Here is a 14,235-nt window from a genome sequence, read left to right as displayed (position 1 = left end):
AACTGTGGTTTTAGGCTCTGTCGTGTAAAAATAAACCTATGCTTGGGTGAAATAAAGTTTAACTTTCATATGCCGTACTAAATCACATATATATTATGTCCACTATAATAAACATGCATGCAGTGCTCTGTTTACACAGTAACCAAGAAGCTAAAATAATCCTCGCTCTACGATTGCAAACAAAATACTTTAGCGTGTATTATGGACAACCCAGAATGTAAAAATAGCATGTCAAATGATTTGTTTGCCTGCATATAAAATTTGTTTTCTCTCTCAAACTTTTTTTAATATAGTTAAACTTAACTAATCGAAAACAAGAGGTGCTTGTCCATGCAAACTCCCATTTTTCATGTGATTACCAGGATGTGCTATGCATTTGCTCAAGTGTTTTCAATGATTTTTAGCACTTTGTTATCTTAGTAAGTCTTTGAGTTTTTGCCAAGGGGCAACATTTTGGTCTCTAAAGTGAAGCAATTCATCAAATGGCAACTGGCTCCAAAAGGGAGTCGATTTCCATAGACCCCCATGTTAAAATGCCCACTCGTACAAAATGTGTTTTTGGTCTATATAGCTATATCCTTTATGACAACTGTGAGGGGGGTAAATGTTTTTGTAACTCAATTATATTAAGCCTTAAAGTATAATGAGGGTGTGGCCAATTCAGTGACAGGTGAATGAGCAGCCTAGCAACAGAACAAACAAAGCCTTATATCTCTGCATCAGAACATCGTAGAGACATAAGGGTTGGGTCTTTTAATCATGCTAACTTAATGCTAGCTTCATGCTAAATCATGCTAGTTTCATGCTAAATCATGCTAACTTCATGCTAAATCATGCTAGCTTCTTGCTAAATCTTACTAGCATCATGTTAGCTTCATGCTAAATCATGCTAACTTCATGTTAAATCATGATAGCTTCATGTTAAAGCAACACCAAAGAGTTTTTTTTACCTTAAAATAACGTTTCCAAAAAAGTTTCAGTGGTTCATCCGCTCAAAACAGGGTGAATGTCACTTTCACATTCGCTTTGCAGCCCTCTATCGGCCAAAACCGCACTAAAGAAGTTTCCAACCGTCGGGTAGTGGTCCTGTAGTTCGAGTGAAAACTACAAAAACTTGCTTTAGGGCAGACCTACAATCCAATCAGAGCCAGCTATGCTGCAGTATTTACGACAGTGGTAATGAACAATTACGCTTCTAACCTGTAGGGGGAGCAAAGAGCAATAAGTCTTTAGTGTTGCTTTAAATCATTTTAGCTTCATGCTTAATCATTTTAGCTTCATGCTAAATCATGCTAACATCATGCTAACATCATGCTAAATCATGTTAGCTACATGTTAAATCATGTTAGCTACATGTTAAATCATGCTAGCATCATGGTAGCTTCATGCTAAGTCATGCTAGCTTCATGTTAAATCATGCTAGCTTTATGCTAACATCATGTTAAATCATGCTACCTTCATGCTAAATCATACTAGCTTCATATTACATCATGATAACTTTTTAAATCATGCTAGCTTAACACTAAAACATGTTAACAGGTAAACTACTAAACTAAATTTCTTTTACATTTCTGTAAATCAACTTTTTTGCATTTTCATGCACTGGTAATTCCTTGGGAATTGCATTTCTAGTTTAGTCTATGTTTTTTATTTTATCCACTACACTGCAAAAAATATATTTTGGTATTTTTGTCTTGTTTTCAGTAAAAATATCTAAAATTCTTAAATTAAGATTCTTTTTCTTGATGAGCAAAACGACCCTCGAAAAAAGTCTAGTTTTTAGACAAAAAAATTAAAAAAAATATACCCCATTGGCAGATTTATTTTGCTTGTTTTATGCACAAAATCACTTAAATTTGATATTTTTGATCTAAAAACTAGACTTATTCTCTTGGGGCGTTTTTCTCATCAAAAAAGGCATCTTAAGATTTTTTTTGATATTTTTACTGAAAACAAGACAAAAATACTAAGAATTTATTTTCTTGAAAATAATTTTTTTTGCAGTGCAGAAAAATAATAGCACACCCCTTTCTAGCAAACCACATAATATGAATTATCTTTATCTTAACCACAAACTGTGAAGGATGATATGTGCTAAAGATTAGGATTTGGGACATGTCCAAATGTCTAATCTTAACTATGAGCAATAATAATAGTTATATATTAGCACCAGTAATAAATCTTTTTCAGATATAATCCAGGTTGCTCTTCCTATCTGTTAAACTTGGACAACACTTAAAAGTTGGCCTGTTTTCTTGGATTGTTTCATCCAAGAAAGTTATAAAACCATAAAATTTAATCTACTATGTAAAAGGATACTGCATGATGTCACCATGAGGCCCACCGGTGATTTTTGAGATCAGACAATCGACACACCCTCTTAGGTTATTTTTGAACACATCTTAGCATTTATGTGTATATTTGGACTGTTTTCTATGTTCGTCATCTTTTTACTTATCCCTAATCAGATGCTTTTTCCAAAAAAGGCCATATGTGGGCCCTTCCAAGCTATGAGATGTTACCTCATTGCCCAATTATGAGTAACTTCAGGGTTGCTTTTTTGGGCTAGTTCAGCATGTCTGCGGAAAGTTAAATTTATACCAAATTGAGGCAGGGCAACAGTTGGAAGAGAGAAGCTGCGTTTGGGGAAATAATGCAGATGACGAAAGGCGTGGCATGGAGATTTTACAGCATGACAGAAATTGCTCTGATCCACAATCACATGTGACATGTGTTTCTCATACAGTATTTTGCACAGTAAAAGACTAGCACCCCTTCCTGCAAGGTAAATAGGGCACAATCCTTTTAAAAGGAGTCATTTGCTGGAAAACTGGAGCGTCACGTCTGGTAAAAGAGGTTGGTAATTTTGCCAGACAGGAAAGACGCATGTGCTCTTACTCTGTTAGATAAAGACATTCAACGTTTTAAAGTACTTATGCCAACAAAGACCAAGCCACTCTGAGCTTTAAATAACAGGGTTATGATTTGGAAAATGTGGTAAATTTCCTCTGGATTAAGTGTGCCAACGCCGAACAGGAAGACAAAAAAAATACTCAATATTATTGTTATTGTCATTCTCCAGTCTCTCCTGGTGAACACACATACTAATGTATACAATGCATTGGATGTACTGTAAGGAGCTTTGGATAAAAGCATTTGCCAAGTCAAAAAATTACTATTGCTTATACGTAGTGTAGCTTTTAAGCAAGTGGTCTCCAAGTGAAAATATTCCAGTAGCCTTAAATTGAAAAAAAGAGCTGAGACTAAAATATCACATTGGTGGGGTGGAGGCTCATTGGGCCATTAAACAACCACAAAGCAAAACCTATAACCTCGTAGCAACATGAAACACCACTGGTATTTTCTACAGGAAATTATTTTATTTTGGTTTCCTTCATCCCCTCTTTTCCTCTCTTTCTCCCCCCTTTCTTTTTCTTTCTGTCACTTTATCCTTTACTCTCTCAGGGTTTGGGAGAAAGGAATTTCGAGGCAAACTGGCCATTGCCATAACGGCAAACTTTATCAACAGAAACACCACGGCTGAGGCAAAGGTGGAGGAGATAAGTGGAGTCGCCTTCATCTTCAACCAGAAATTCTTTCTGGATCTCAGACAGGAAACTGGTAAGAAAAACACACCAGGATTTAAAGTATGGGCCTGTGGATCATGCAAATACTTTCTAACCTCCCAGCCTATTCACCTCCCTGCAAATACAAACGTTTTTACATTTCAACAGCACTTTATTAAAAATGAAAATTGTCTAACCAAAATAAAATAGATGTGCATTTGAATGAAATGCTGTTTCATAAATGTAGCAAAATGCCAAAATACAACCAATTTTGGGGAACTAATTCGAATAAGTAAATAAAAACTCTAAATTTTACATCACAATTGTGCTAGCTGGTCATTTTTGTATATATTCCCTTCATGTTTTCCATAAATGCATAGTTCACAGAGAATGTTTGTAACAGATTAGATTTGGGGCGCCATTGACTTCCATTGTAGGAAAGAATAATACTATGGAAGTGAATGGTGCCCCGGATCTAGTTGCACTGCAAAAAATTATTTTCAAGAAAAAAAAATCTTGGTATTTTTGTCTTGTTTTCAGTAAAAATATCTAGAAATTCTTGGATTGAGATGCTTTTTCTTGAGGAGCAAAACGCCTCAAGAAAATTAGTCTAGTTTTTTGACCAATAATATTAAATTTTGGTGATTTTGTGCACAAAAAAACCTGCCAATGGGGTAACAAATTTTTCTTTAATTTTTCTTGAATTTAGTGTTTAGGAAAAATGTTCAAGATTTTTTGCTCACCCCATTGGCAGATTTTTTTGCTTTTTTATAAAAAACTAGACTTATTTTCTTGGGGCGTTTTGCTCATCAAGAAAAAGCATCTTAATTTAAGAATTTTTAGATATTTTTACTGAAAACAAGACAAAAAACACTAAGATTTTTTTTCTTGTAAAAATATCTAAAAATTCTTAAATTAAGATACATTTTGTTGATGAGCAAAATTACATAAGAAAATAAGTCCAGTTTTTAGACAAAAACATAAAATTTAAGTGAATTTGTACAAAAAAATCTGCCAATGTTGTAAGAATTTTTTCTTGAATTTTTCTTGAATTAATTGTCACTGCAAAAACTTTACTTTCTTACATTAGTATTTTTGTCTTGTTTTCAGGAAAAATTATTAAAAAATCTTAAATTAAGATGTAAAATAAGTTTTTAGACAAAAAATATAAAATTTAAGTGATTTTGTGCTTAAAACAAGCAAAAAAATCTGCCAATGGAATAAGAAAAATTTTCTTGAATTAAGTGTTTATGAAAAAAGTAAACTTATTTCAAGAAAAATTTTCTTATTCCATTGGCAGATTTTTTTTGTTTGTAAGTTTTGTCTAAAAACTTATTTTCAGGTCATTTTATTCATCAAGAAATTGCATATTAATTTAATAATTTTTAGATATTTATACTGAAAACAAACAAAAATACTAAGAAAGAAAGTCATTTATTTGTAGTTCATATATGTAAATGTTTAACCCTCAACGGATTATGAACTTCTTTTATTCAAACACATCTGTTAGCTTTGTATACCTGCCATGACCCGTACCTCTTTTGAGCCGAATTCTTGTTAAATCCTCACTTAAACTCAAGCTGACCTCATGCGTCTCATGTTACAGAATAATACATTAACTGTGAATCTCATTTAAAATTATTATTTTGTCTTTTTTTGCAGGCATCGATCTAGAGAACATTGTTTACTACAAAGACAACACGCACTACTTCGTCATGACAGCTAAAAAGCAGAGCCTGCTGGATAAAGGTGTCATTATTCATGTAAGTTTGTTGGTTTGATGTGTGCCGTGTCATGTTGATTGAATGTTGGATTTAATATAACCTGACATCCAAAAATGACATCCAAATTAATTTGGCAGATGCTTCACTTCAAAGAGACATTGTGTGTTCGCTAGGATTCAAACCCACAACCTTTGCATTGCCAACACAATGCTTTACCTTTAAAGGGATAGTTCACCCAAAAATGTTCATCATTTATAAGCAATGACCGATTAGAGGCCCCATTGACTTCCATTATAGGATAAAAGAATACTATGGAAGTCAATGGGGCCTCAGAATGTCTTCTATTATATTCAAGATATTTTTGGGTGAACTATCCCTTTAAGAAACCCTAAAAATCAATATAAAACAGAATTTTCATCTAATAATGAAGCACATAAACACTTTAAAGAGCTCATATAAGTGTACAATCTCTGTTCTCTATTTTGTTTCTTTCTGCCTCATAAACACCAACAGTCCCGTAAACATGGGACCAAATGTTCTCTAGTATTCATGTCTAAACATTGACGCACATTAGCATCGGCACAGTCAGTCGTGATTTGATTCATTGAGTGATTCAAGAGTGTGAGAACTCTCATGGGTGACCGTGTACACTAAATCCTGTTTCGAATGGTGGCCAGCGTTGGAAAGTCTTTAGATATTTCTTAGAAAGCAAAAATATAATTCATTAGTGCATGTTATTGTAGAGGAAAAGGTTTTGTAATCTTTAGAAAAAGAACTTGCTCAGACCCTAAAACTTCTTGCATTTTCTGTCCTTGTAACCAGTAGTCAAATAGATATTAAAGGGACACTCCACTTTTTTTGAAAATATGCTTATTTTCCAGCTCCCCTAAAGTTTAGAGTTAAACATTTGATTCTTACCATTTTGAAATCCATTTAGCTGATCTCTGGGTCTGGTGGTACCACTTTTAGCATAGCTTAGCACAATCCATTGAATCTGATTAGACCATTAGCATCGCGTTCAAAAATGTCCAAAGAGTTTCGGTATTTTTCTGATTTAAAACTTGACTCTTCTGTTGTTACATCGTGTACTGAGACCAACGGAAAATTAAAAGTTGCAATTTTCTAAGCCGATATGGCTAGGCACTATACTCTTAATCTGGCGTAATAATCAAGGACTTTGCGCAGCGCCCAAAAAAGTCCCTTTGGTGACTTTTAATAGCAGGGAACTATTTTCGGGCACTGCGTAATATTAATAATAAAATATCGGAACTCTTTTGTCATTTTTGAGCGCAATGCTAATGGTCTAATCGGATTCAATGGACTATTTTTCAAAAAAGTGGAATGCCCCTTTACGGCTTTGTTTCAGTCTACTAGTCAAATTTCATGTGGCAGTAATTTTATGTGTTTTATTATTTGTAAAAATGAAAATTACCCATGTTTTACTCATCCTTAAGCCATCAGATATACATATGTCCTTCATCTTTCAGACAAACACGTTTTGAGTTATTTTAGTAAATGTCCTGGCTCTTCCAAGCTTTATTATGGTAGAAAACAGGGTCCATGACTTCCGGAAGTTAGTTTTTATAGTTTATAAAGTTTTAAATATGGATATTTTTCCTACAAAGGTGCATCGATTATCCTCAGAAAGCCTTTATTAACCCCTGGAGCCATGTGCCGTAAAGCTTGAAAGAGTCAGGACATTTTCTAAAATAACTCAAATTGTGCACTGCAAACAATGACTTTCTTACTTAGTATTTTTGTCTTGTTTTTAGTAGAAATATCTAAAAAAATCAAGATGTATTTTCTTTATGAGCAAATGACCTAAGAAAATAAGTTTAGTTTTTAGACAAAACATCTCAAATTTAAGCGAATTTCTTTTTTTTTCTTTTTTTTGTAGAATTTTTCTTGTATTAAGTAAATTTAAGAAAAAAATTCTTTATTGTCTAAATTGTTTTAAGCACAAATTCTCTTAAATTTTATATGTTTTGTCTAAAAACTTTATTATATTTATTTTCTTAGGTCATTTGCTTATCAAGAAAATACATCTTGATTTAAGAATTGTAGATATGTTTACTGAAAACAAGACAAAAATACTAAGTAAGAAAGTCATTTTTGATTTTCAAGAAAAATATTCTTAGTATTTTTGTCTTGTTTTCAGTAAAAATATAAACAAATTCTTAAATTAAGATGCTTTTTCTTGATGAGCAAAACGACCCAAGAAAATGAGTCTAGTTTTTATAACAAAAATATCCAAGTCATTTTGTGCATAAAACAAGCAAAAAAATCTGCCAATGGGGTAAGCAAATTTTTCTTGAATTTTTCTTGAATTTAGTGTTTAAGAAAAATGTTCAAGATTTTTTTGCTTACCCCATTGACAGATTTTTTGCTTGTTTTACGCACAAAATCACTTAAATTTGATATTTTTGGTCTAAAAACTAGACTTATTTTCTTGGGTCGTTTTGCTCATCAAGAAAAGCATCTTAATTTAAGAATTTTTAGATATTTTTACTGAAAACAAGCCAAAATACTAAGAATTTTTTTCTTGAAAATCATTTTTTGCAGTGTTAGTCTGAAAGATGATGGACATATGTTTCTCGGATGGCTTGAGAGTGACTAAATCATGGTGTAATTTAGATTTTTCGCTAAACTATCCCTTTAATCTAAATGCAATAAAAAAAAAATTTAAAGCGTTAAATTTGGGATACATTATACATTGATGCAGACGCTTCGAACCCATGGCCTTTAAACTGCAATCTAAATGCTCTACCAATCTGTGTCCTCATTAAAAAATCCTTTTTAAAAGTAGTGCAAATGCTGTTTTACTGTATGTAATGAAAAAAAATTATATTTATGCCAAAGAATCAGTAGCACAGCTCACATCAGCATTCATTATTATCAGTGATACTGTTTATCATTTTCAGGATTATATTGATACTGAAGCACTACTGAACAGTGAGAACGTCAACCAAGAGGCTTTGCTGGTTTACGCCCGAGAGGCTGCGGATTACGCGACCCACTATCAGATGCCGAGTCTGGATTATGCCATGAACCACTGCGGTCAGCCCGATGTGGCCATGTTTGATTTCACCTGCATGTACGCTTCAGAAATCGCTGCTTTGGTCAGGGAACGGTTCGGTCATAAATTACTGGTGGCACTTGTAGGCGACAGCCTTCTGGAAGTGAGATAACACTACGTCTTGTGCTTATTTATATTCATTGTGACTGTGTTAGATTCTCATGACTGTGGTTTCCTGCGTCTCTCTGTAGCCCTTCTGGCCGATGGGGACGGGCTGTGCCCGCGGCTTCCTGGCGGCCTTTGACACAGCTTGGATGGTGAAAAGTTGGGCACAGGGTCGGAATCCCCTTGAGGTGCTGGCAGAGAGGTTAGTGAAAGTCCAAATGCAAATCTATCATATGCAAACAAATTATACACGCAGTGGCTCCAAACAAACCCAGACTAGACTTTTTTAGTAGACAAACAGAATGTAAACAAGCCATATGTGCCAAATTTAAAGGGGCCATGGAATGAAAATCTGACTTTTTCCATGTTTAAGTGCTATGATTGGGTCCCCAGTGCTTCTAGCAACCTAGAAAATGTGAAAAAGATCAATCCAGTAACTTAATTTTGGTAAACCATTCTCTACAAGCACATGAAAAATTGTTGAAATTTGGCTCTCCTTATGATGTCATAAGGAGCTCTTATTATAATAATACCACCCCTTAATCTGCACTATCCAACCACAGCACTGCCATTTAATGCAGACAAAACCACAATTGAGTTTTAATTGCAACAAAACACCATCATTGTCATCAGTGTTTGAATTTCATCAGCTCATTTGCATTTTAAAGGACACAAAACGGCATTTTTGCACACACCTACAAAGTGGCAATTTTAACATGCTATAATAAATTATTTATATGGTATTTTGAGCTAAAACTTAACATATGTGCTCTGGGGACACCAAAGATTTATTTGACATCTTAAAAAAGTTTTGTGCCATGGCCCCTTTAAATATGCAAAAAAATCATTAAGGGTTGGAACTACATGTAATTTGTTTTTTGGTAAACTGTTAAATGTTTTTTGACATGTATATAACCATGCAAAGTATAATCTATGGACGATATGTAGGGAAATGCTTTGTACAACACACTTATCCCACAGTATGAAAAAAATTATACACAATAAAAATAAGAATAAAAATAGAAAAGAAATATGAAAATCGTACATTTAAAAAATAAATAAATAAAATGAAGGGATTAAGTTCCTTTAATTATAAATGTAAAATGTATTATAATAAAATGTATTATTAGTATTATACTGATTTATTTTGTCTGTGTATCTACCTACAGTACTTTATATATTAAAGGATTACTCCACTTTTATAAAAAAATCTGATAATTTACTCAACATCCAAGATGTTTATGTCTTTGTTCAGCCGAGAAGAAAGTTTTTTGAGGAAAACATTCCAGGATTTTTCTCCATATAGTGGACCTCAATGGTTTGCAGTTTCAATGCAACTTCAAATGGCTCCAAACAATCCAAACAGAGGAATAAGGGTCTTTTCTAGCAAAACAATCGTAATTTTCGCCCCTCCAAAAAAAGTACTATTAAACCACAACTTCTCATCTTTCACTAGCAGTGTGACACGTCAGCGCGACCTTACGTATTACTTAATCACGTCGAAAGGTCACGCGGAAACTTCCGCCCCAGTGTTTACAAGTGTGGAAAAAGTGGACCGTTCCTACTTTGTTGTATCTGGAATGATACTAATTAATGTCTTTGTGTCAGTTTATTTTTATAATGGTCTGCAAGTGTACGTTTCACATATGTAATGTGTAACCTTTCGATGTGATTATGTAATACGTAAGGTCGCCCTGCCGCATCCCACGGCTAGTGCAAGACAAGTAGTTCTGGCTTAAGGATTTTTTTATTAGTAAAAATGACGATCGTTTCGCTAGATAAGACCCTTATGCCTCGTTTGGGATCGTTTAGAGCCAAAAATCCTGAAAAACTTAATTTCTTTTCGACTGAACAAAGAAAGACATAAACATCTTGAATGACATGGGGGTGAGTAAATTATCAGAATTTATTTTTTATGAAAGTGGAGTAATCTTTTATCAGTTGTAAATAGCTTTCAGGTTATCTGCTGTAGGTTTATATATTAGTTAATATAGGCTTATGTGGGCTTTGCTTTTGTTGTTTCTTCAGGGAGAGTTTGTACCGTTTGCTACCTCAGACAACACCTGAGAACATTGCCAAAAACTTTGATTTGTACACCATAGATCCTGGAACGCGCTATCCAAACCTCAACTCAACCTGTGTGAGGCCACATCAGGTAAGATGACATCACTCTTTATCTACATACAAAAGTTAGCATTATATAATTACCATGATTTTACTATGGTTAAAAGGCGTTGTTTGGCACCAGATAAACCAAGGTGTTTCCCTCTTAACAATGGTTAGATCAAAAGGCTCTGGAAGATTAATTTTTATCTTTATTGCCAGCATCAGTAAAGACATTATTATTCAATACTTATATGACATAGTTGGGACAGGCTCCAGCACTTCTCGTGACCCCAACAGGGATAAGTGATATGGATAGATTGAAAAAACTATACTTCCTCCAAGTAATATTGTTTTTATAATGTGACTGTCAGCTGTTTATGATTGCCAAGCCATCTGGTGGATTAATACTGTGTAGTGGTCACAGGTGTGACTGTAGGGGATTTTACGAGAGCTCTGAGCATCAATCATCCAACCAGATATTAGAGCTGAAATTTATGATTTACCATTTATTGTAATTCAGATGGTTTGCTGTTATTTTTCTCACGTACAGGTCCGCAACAACTATATCTGTGGAGAGATGAAGGCGTGCTCTCTGGAACGGGCCGCCACGATACGACGGCCTGTCAACTTGGCCAGACGAGGTAAGAAGATCCTTCTGATTAATCTGACACATGTATATAGAGAGTTTGTGCTTTTGATGTTAAACGGACCATTTTGCTTCTTAAGCAGTCGAGTGTCATCGGACCCACCAGAAGGTCTTGAGAGCAAGAAAGCGTCAGTTTACAGTACATTGGGCTCTCCATAGAGAGGCAGCACAAGCCGGTCAATTTTCCGTCTGTTTCAATCCACAAATATTTAAATGGCCTCTCAACAAAAGAAAAATTAAGATTTGAACCCAAACTTTTAGGCACTTGCGATCTATACAAAGCACCCAATGCCGTATTTTACAGTCACTAAAACCGCCAGATTCCTGTCAGATTCCACTTTGGCAACGTTTTCATGTATTTCGTGTCAAATTCCTCACTTTATACTGGCACCAGGATTATATTTATACACTGTAAGCCTGGATAAGTTGAGTATACTTAAAAAAAATGAAGCAAACTTGTTGCCCTAAAAAATTTAAGTAATGATTACTTAACAACTTTAAGTGAAGTTTACTTAAACATATAAACTGTTCTAACAACAATTTTAAGTTGAATAGACTTAATATTTTAATTTCTTCTCATTTTAATTTCTTCATCATAAATGGATTTTGTAAGCTTAAAAGTTAAATCAACTAAACTTTTTTAAGCTTTGGCTTCAAAACACAAAATATTTAAGTGATGTTTACTTCACTTTTTTAAGTAAAGACAATATCAGGGTTAACAGTGTATTAATATTATATCATATTGTATTGTATTATAATATTGAAGTTCAGTCTGAACACAACAAATGATCTAATAAAGGTTTTGCAAACACTGCATTTTTAATCTTTCACATCACTTTTATATTTTCACATGACTCTTTAAACTGCAAATTACTTTCTTACTTAGTATTTGTGTCTTGTTTTTTAGTATAAATAGCAAAAAAAAAATGTTTTATCAATTTTTTGATAATTTTTTGATCTAAGAAAATAAGTCTAGTTTTTAGACAAATTATATAAAATTTAAGTTAATTTTTGTTTGAAATAAGCAAAAATATCTGCCAATGCAAACATTTTCTTGAATTAGGTTGTTTAAGAAAAAAGTATTTCAACTTATTTCAAGATATTTTTTCTTACCCATTGGCAGATTTTTTTACTTTTAGCACAAACTAACTCACTGCAAAAAAATTATTTTCAAGAAAAAAAATTCTTAGTATTTTTGTCTTGTTTTGAGTAAAAATATCTAAAACCTCTTAAATTAAGATGCTTTTTCTTGATGAGCAAAACGACCCAAGAAAATTAGTCAAATATCAAATTTAAGTGATTTTGTGCATAAAACAAGCAAAACAAATCTGCCAATTTCTTGAATTTACCCCATTGGCAGATTTTTTTGCTTATTTGCTTTCTAGTTTTTGCTTACCCCATTGGCCGATTTTTTGCTTTCTAGTTATTAGACCAAAAATATCAAATTTAAGTGATTTTGTGCATAAAACAAGCAAAAAAAAATCTGCCAATGGGGTAAGCAAATTTTTCTTGAATTTAGTGTTTAAGAAACATTTTCAAGATTTTTTTTGCTTACCCCATTTGCAGATTTTTTTTGCTTTTTTTGCTTTCTAGTTTTTAGACCAAAAATATCAAATTTAAGTGCTTTTGTGCATAAAACAAGCAAAATCTGCCAATGGGGTAAGCAAAAAAATCTTGAACATTTTCCTAAACACTAAATTCAATAAAAAATCAAGAAAAATTTGCTTACCCCATTGGCAGATATTTTCGCTTTGTTTTAAGCACAACATTTACTAAAATTGTATAATTTTTATCTAGAAACTTTTTTATTAGGTAATTTTGATTTAATAACTTTTAGATATTTCTACTGAAAACAAGACAAAAATACTAAGTAAGAAAGTCAACAGTAGTGTAACTTATCATTGTAGTTGTTTGCCTCATTACACGAAAATAATCCAGGTAAGACAATTATGCAAAGATATGATTTACAGCTAAAAATAAAATGATTAATATATCCAGGGTTTTATGTGATGAAGTGGTCACTGTAAATACGAGTGTATATTAAATGGCTGCCATTCTTTCCCCTCACTGGGTACAGAGGCATGTCCGTTACTTTACGGCACATAATTCCCAAATTTCTTCCTTGACGGTATTCTGTAGAAGCATAGCCCAGGCTTGTCTTCTCGACGGTTAGTGCATTTTATTGCACAACTATTTAGTATTTAGGCAAAACAAAAGAAAACACTGACTTCTTTAACTGTGAACAACGGCAGATGCTTTCTTGCCCTCCAGCAAAGTGCATGACGTCACATGAAAACTATCAATCTGCGAGTAACTCCAAATGTGTTTACAGTAGTTAGTCCTCCAGCAGATAACAGCAGGCTTCTGTTTAAGAGACATTCTCAAAACAGCGAGTTTGTGCCTATCCCGTCATAAGACAGGCAGAACTTATCTTTGAACCGGTCTGAGATTTGTTATTAGCAGCAGAGCCAAAGTAAGAAGTGTTAGCCTGAACAGATCCTTCGCGGTTTTGTGGAGGAATGCTCTGGACCAGGAGTCTCCAACCTTTTTCTGAGCAAGGGCTATCTGGAAACTATCTAAACAATCTGGAGGGCTACTTCTTTTATGTTGTCTACTCAAAACTTTTTGTTTTACTTGTTGATTTTATTTTATTTGTTGATGTTTTATCATTGTTTCAAATTTTACCATAGATAAAAGAGGCCAACCTAATATAAAATATGTAATAAGTAAATATTAAAATTGAGGCTATTAATAGAATGTGCTTTGGCAGTCACCTTACAGACTCTGTGCGGGCAACCTGGTGCCCCCGTGGGCACCATTGGAGACCACTGCTCTGGACATACTCTTTTCTTTACAATTGAGTTCACCCAAAAATGAATATTTGTCATTACAGTATATATTTCATATTGCGCATAAGTCATTTGGAAAAAAAATGATATTTTTGGAGGTTTACAGCCCAATACTATTCACTTTTGTTGTTTGGAAACAAGCAACACTTTTTGAGAAACTGTA

At 33.6% G+C, this 14,235-nt stretch overlaps 1 protein-coding gene across 12 annotated transcripts in view; it reads left to right on the top strand.

The window, feature by feature from the left end:
* Positions 1-14,235, top strand: part of mical2a (microtubule associated monooxygenase, calponin and LIM domain containing 2a) — an 82,158-nt gene that overhangs the window by 35,975 nt on the left and 31,948 nt on the right. For all 12 annotated transcript variants that reach the window (XM_055213980.2, XM_055213974.2, XM_055214013.2 and 9 more), the window contains 6 exons: positions 3,466-3,621; positions 5,229-5,329; positions 8,212-8,469; positions 8,558-8,673; positions 10,500-10,626; positions 11,128-11,218. In XM_055213980.2, coding sequence (XP_055069955.2) covers positions 3,466-3,621; positions 5,229-5,329; positions 8,212-8,469; positions 8,558-8,673; positions 10,500-10,626; positions 11,128-11,218 — 849 coding nt within the window. The remainder of the gene's footprint in view (positions 1-3,465; positions 3,622-5,228; positions 5,330-8,211; positions 8,470-8,557; positions 8,674-10,499; positions 10,627-11,127; positions 11,219-14,235) is intronic.

The sequence above is a fragment of the Misgurnus anguillicaudatus genome, chromosome 21, assembly GCF_027580225.2.
Source record: "Misgurnus anguillicaudatus chromosome 21, ASM2758022v2, whole genome shotgun sequence".
Lineage (NCBI taxonomy): Eukaryota > Metazoa > Chordata > Actinopteri > Cypriniformes > Cobitidae > Misgurnus > Misgurnus anguillicaudatus.
Note: the sequence above shows the minus strand (reverse complement) of the source record. Positions and strands in the feature narration are given on the sequence as shown.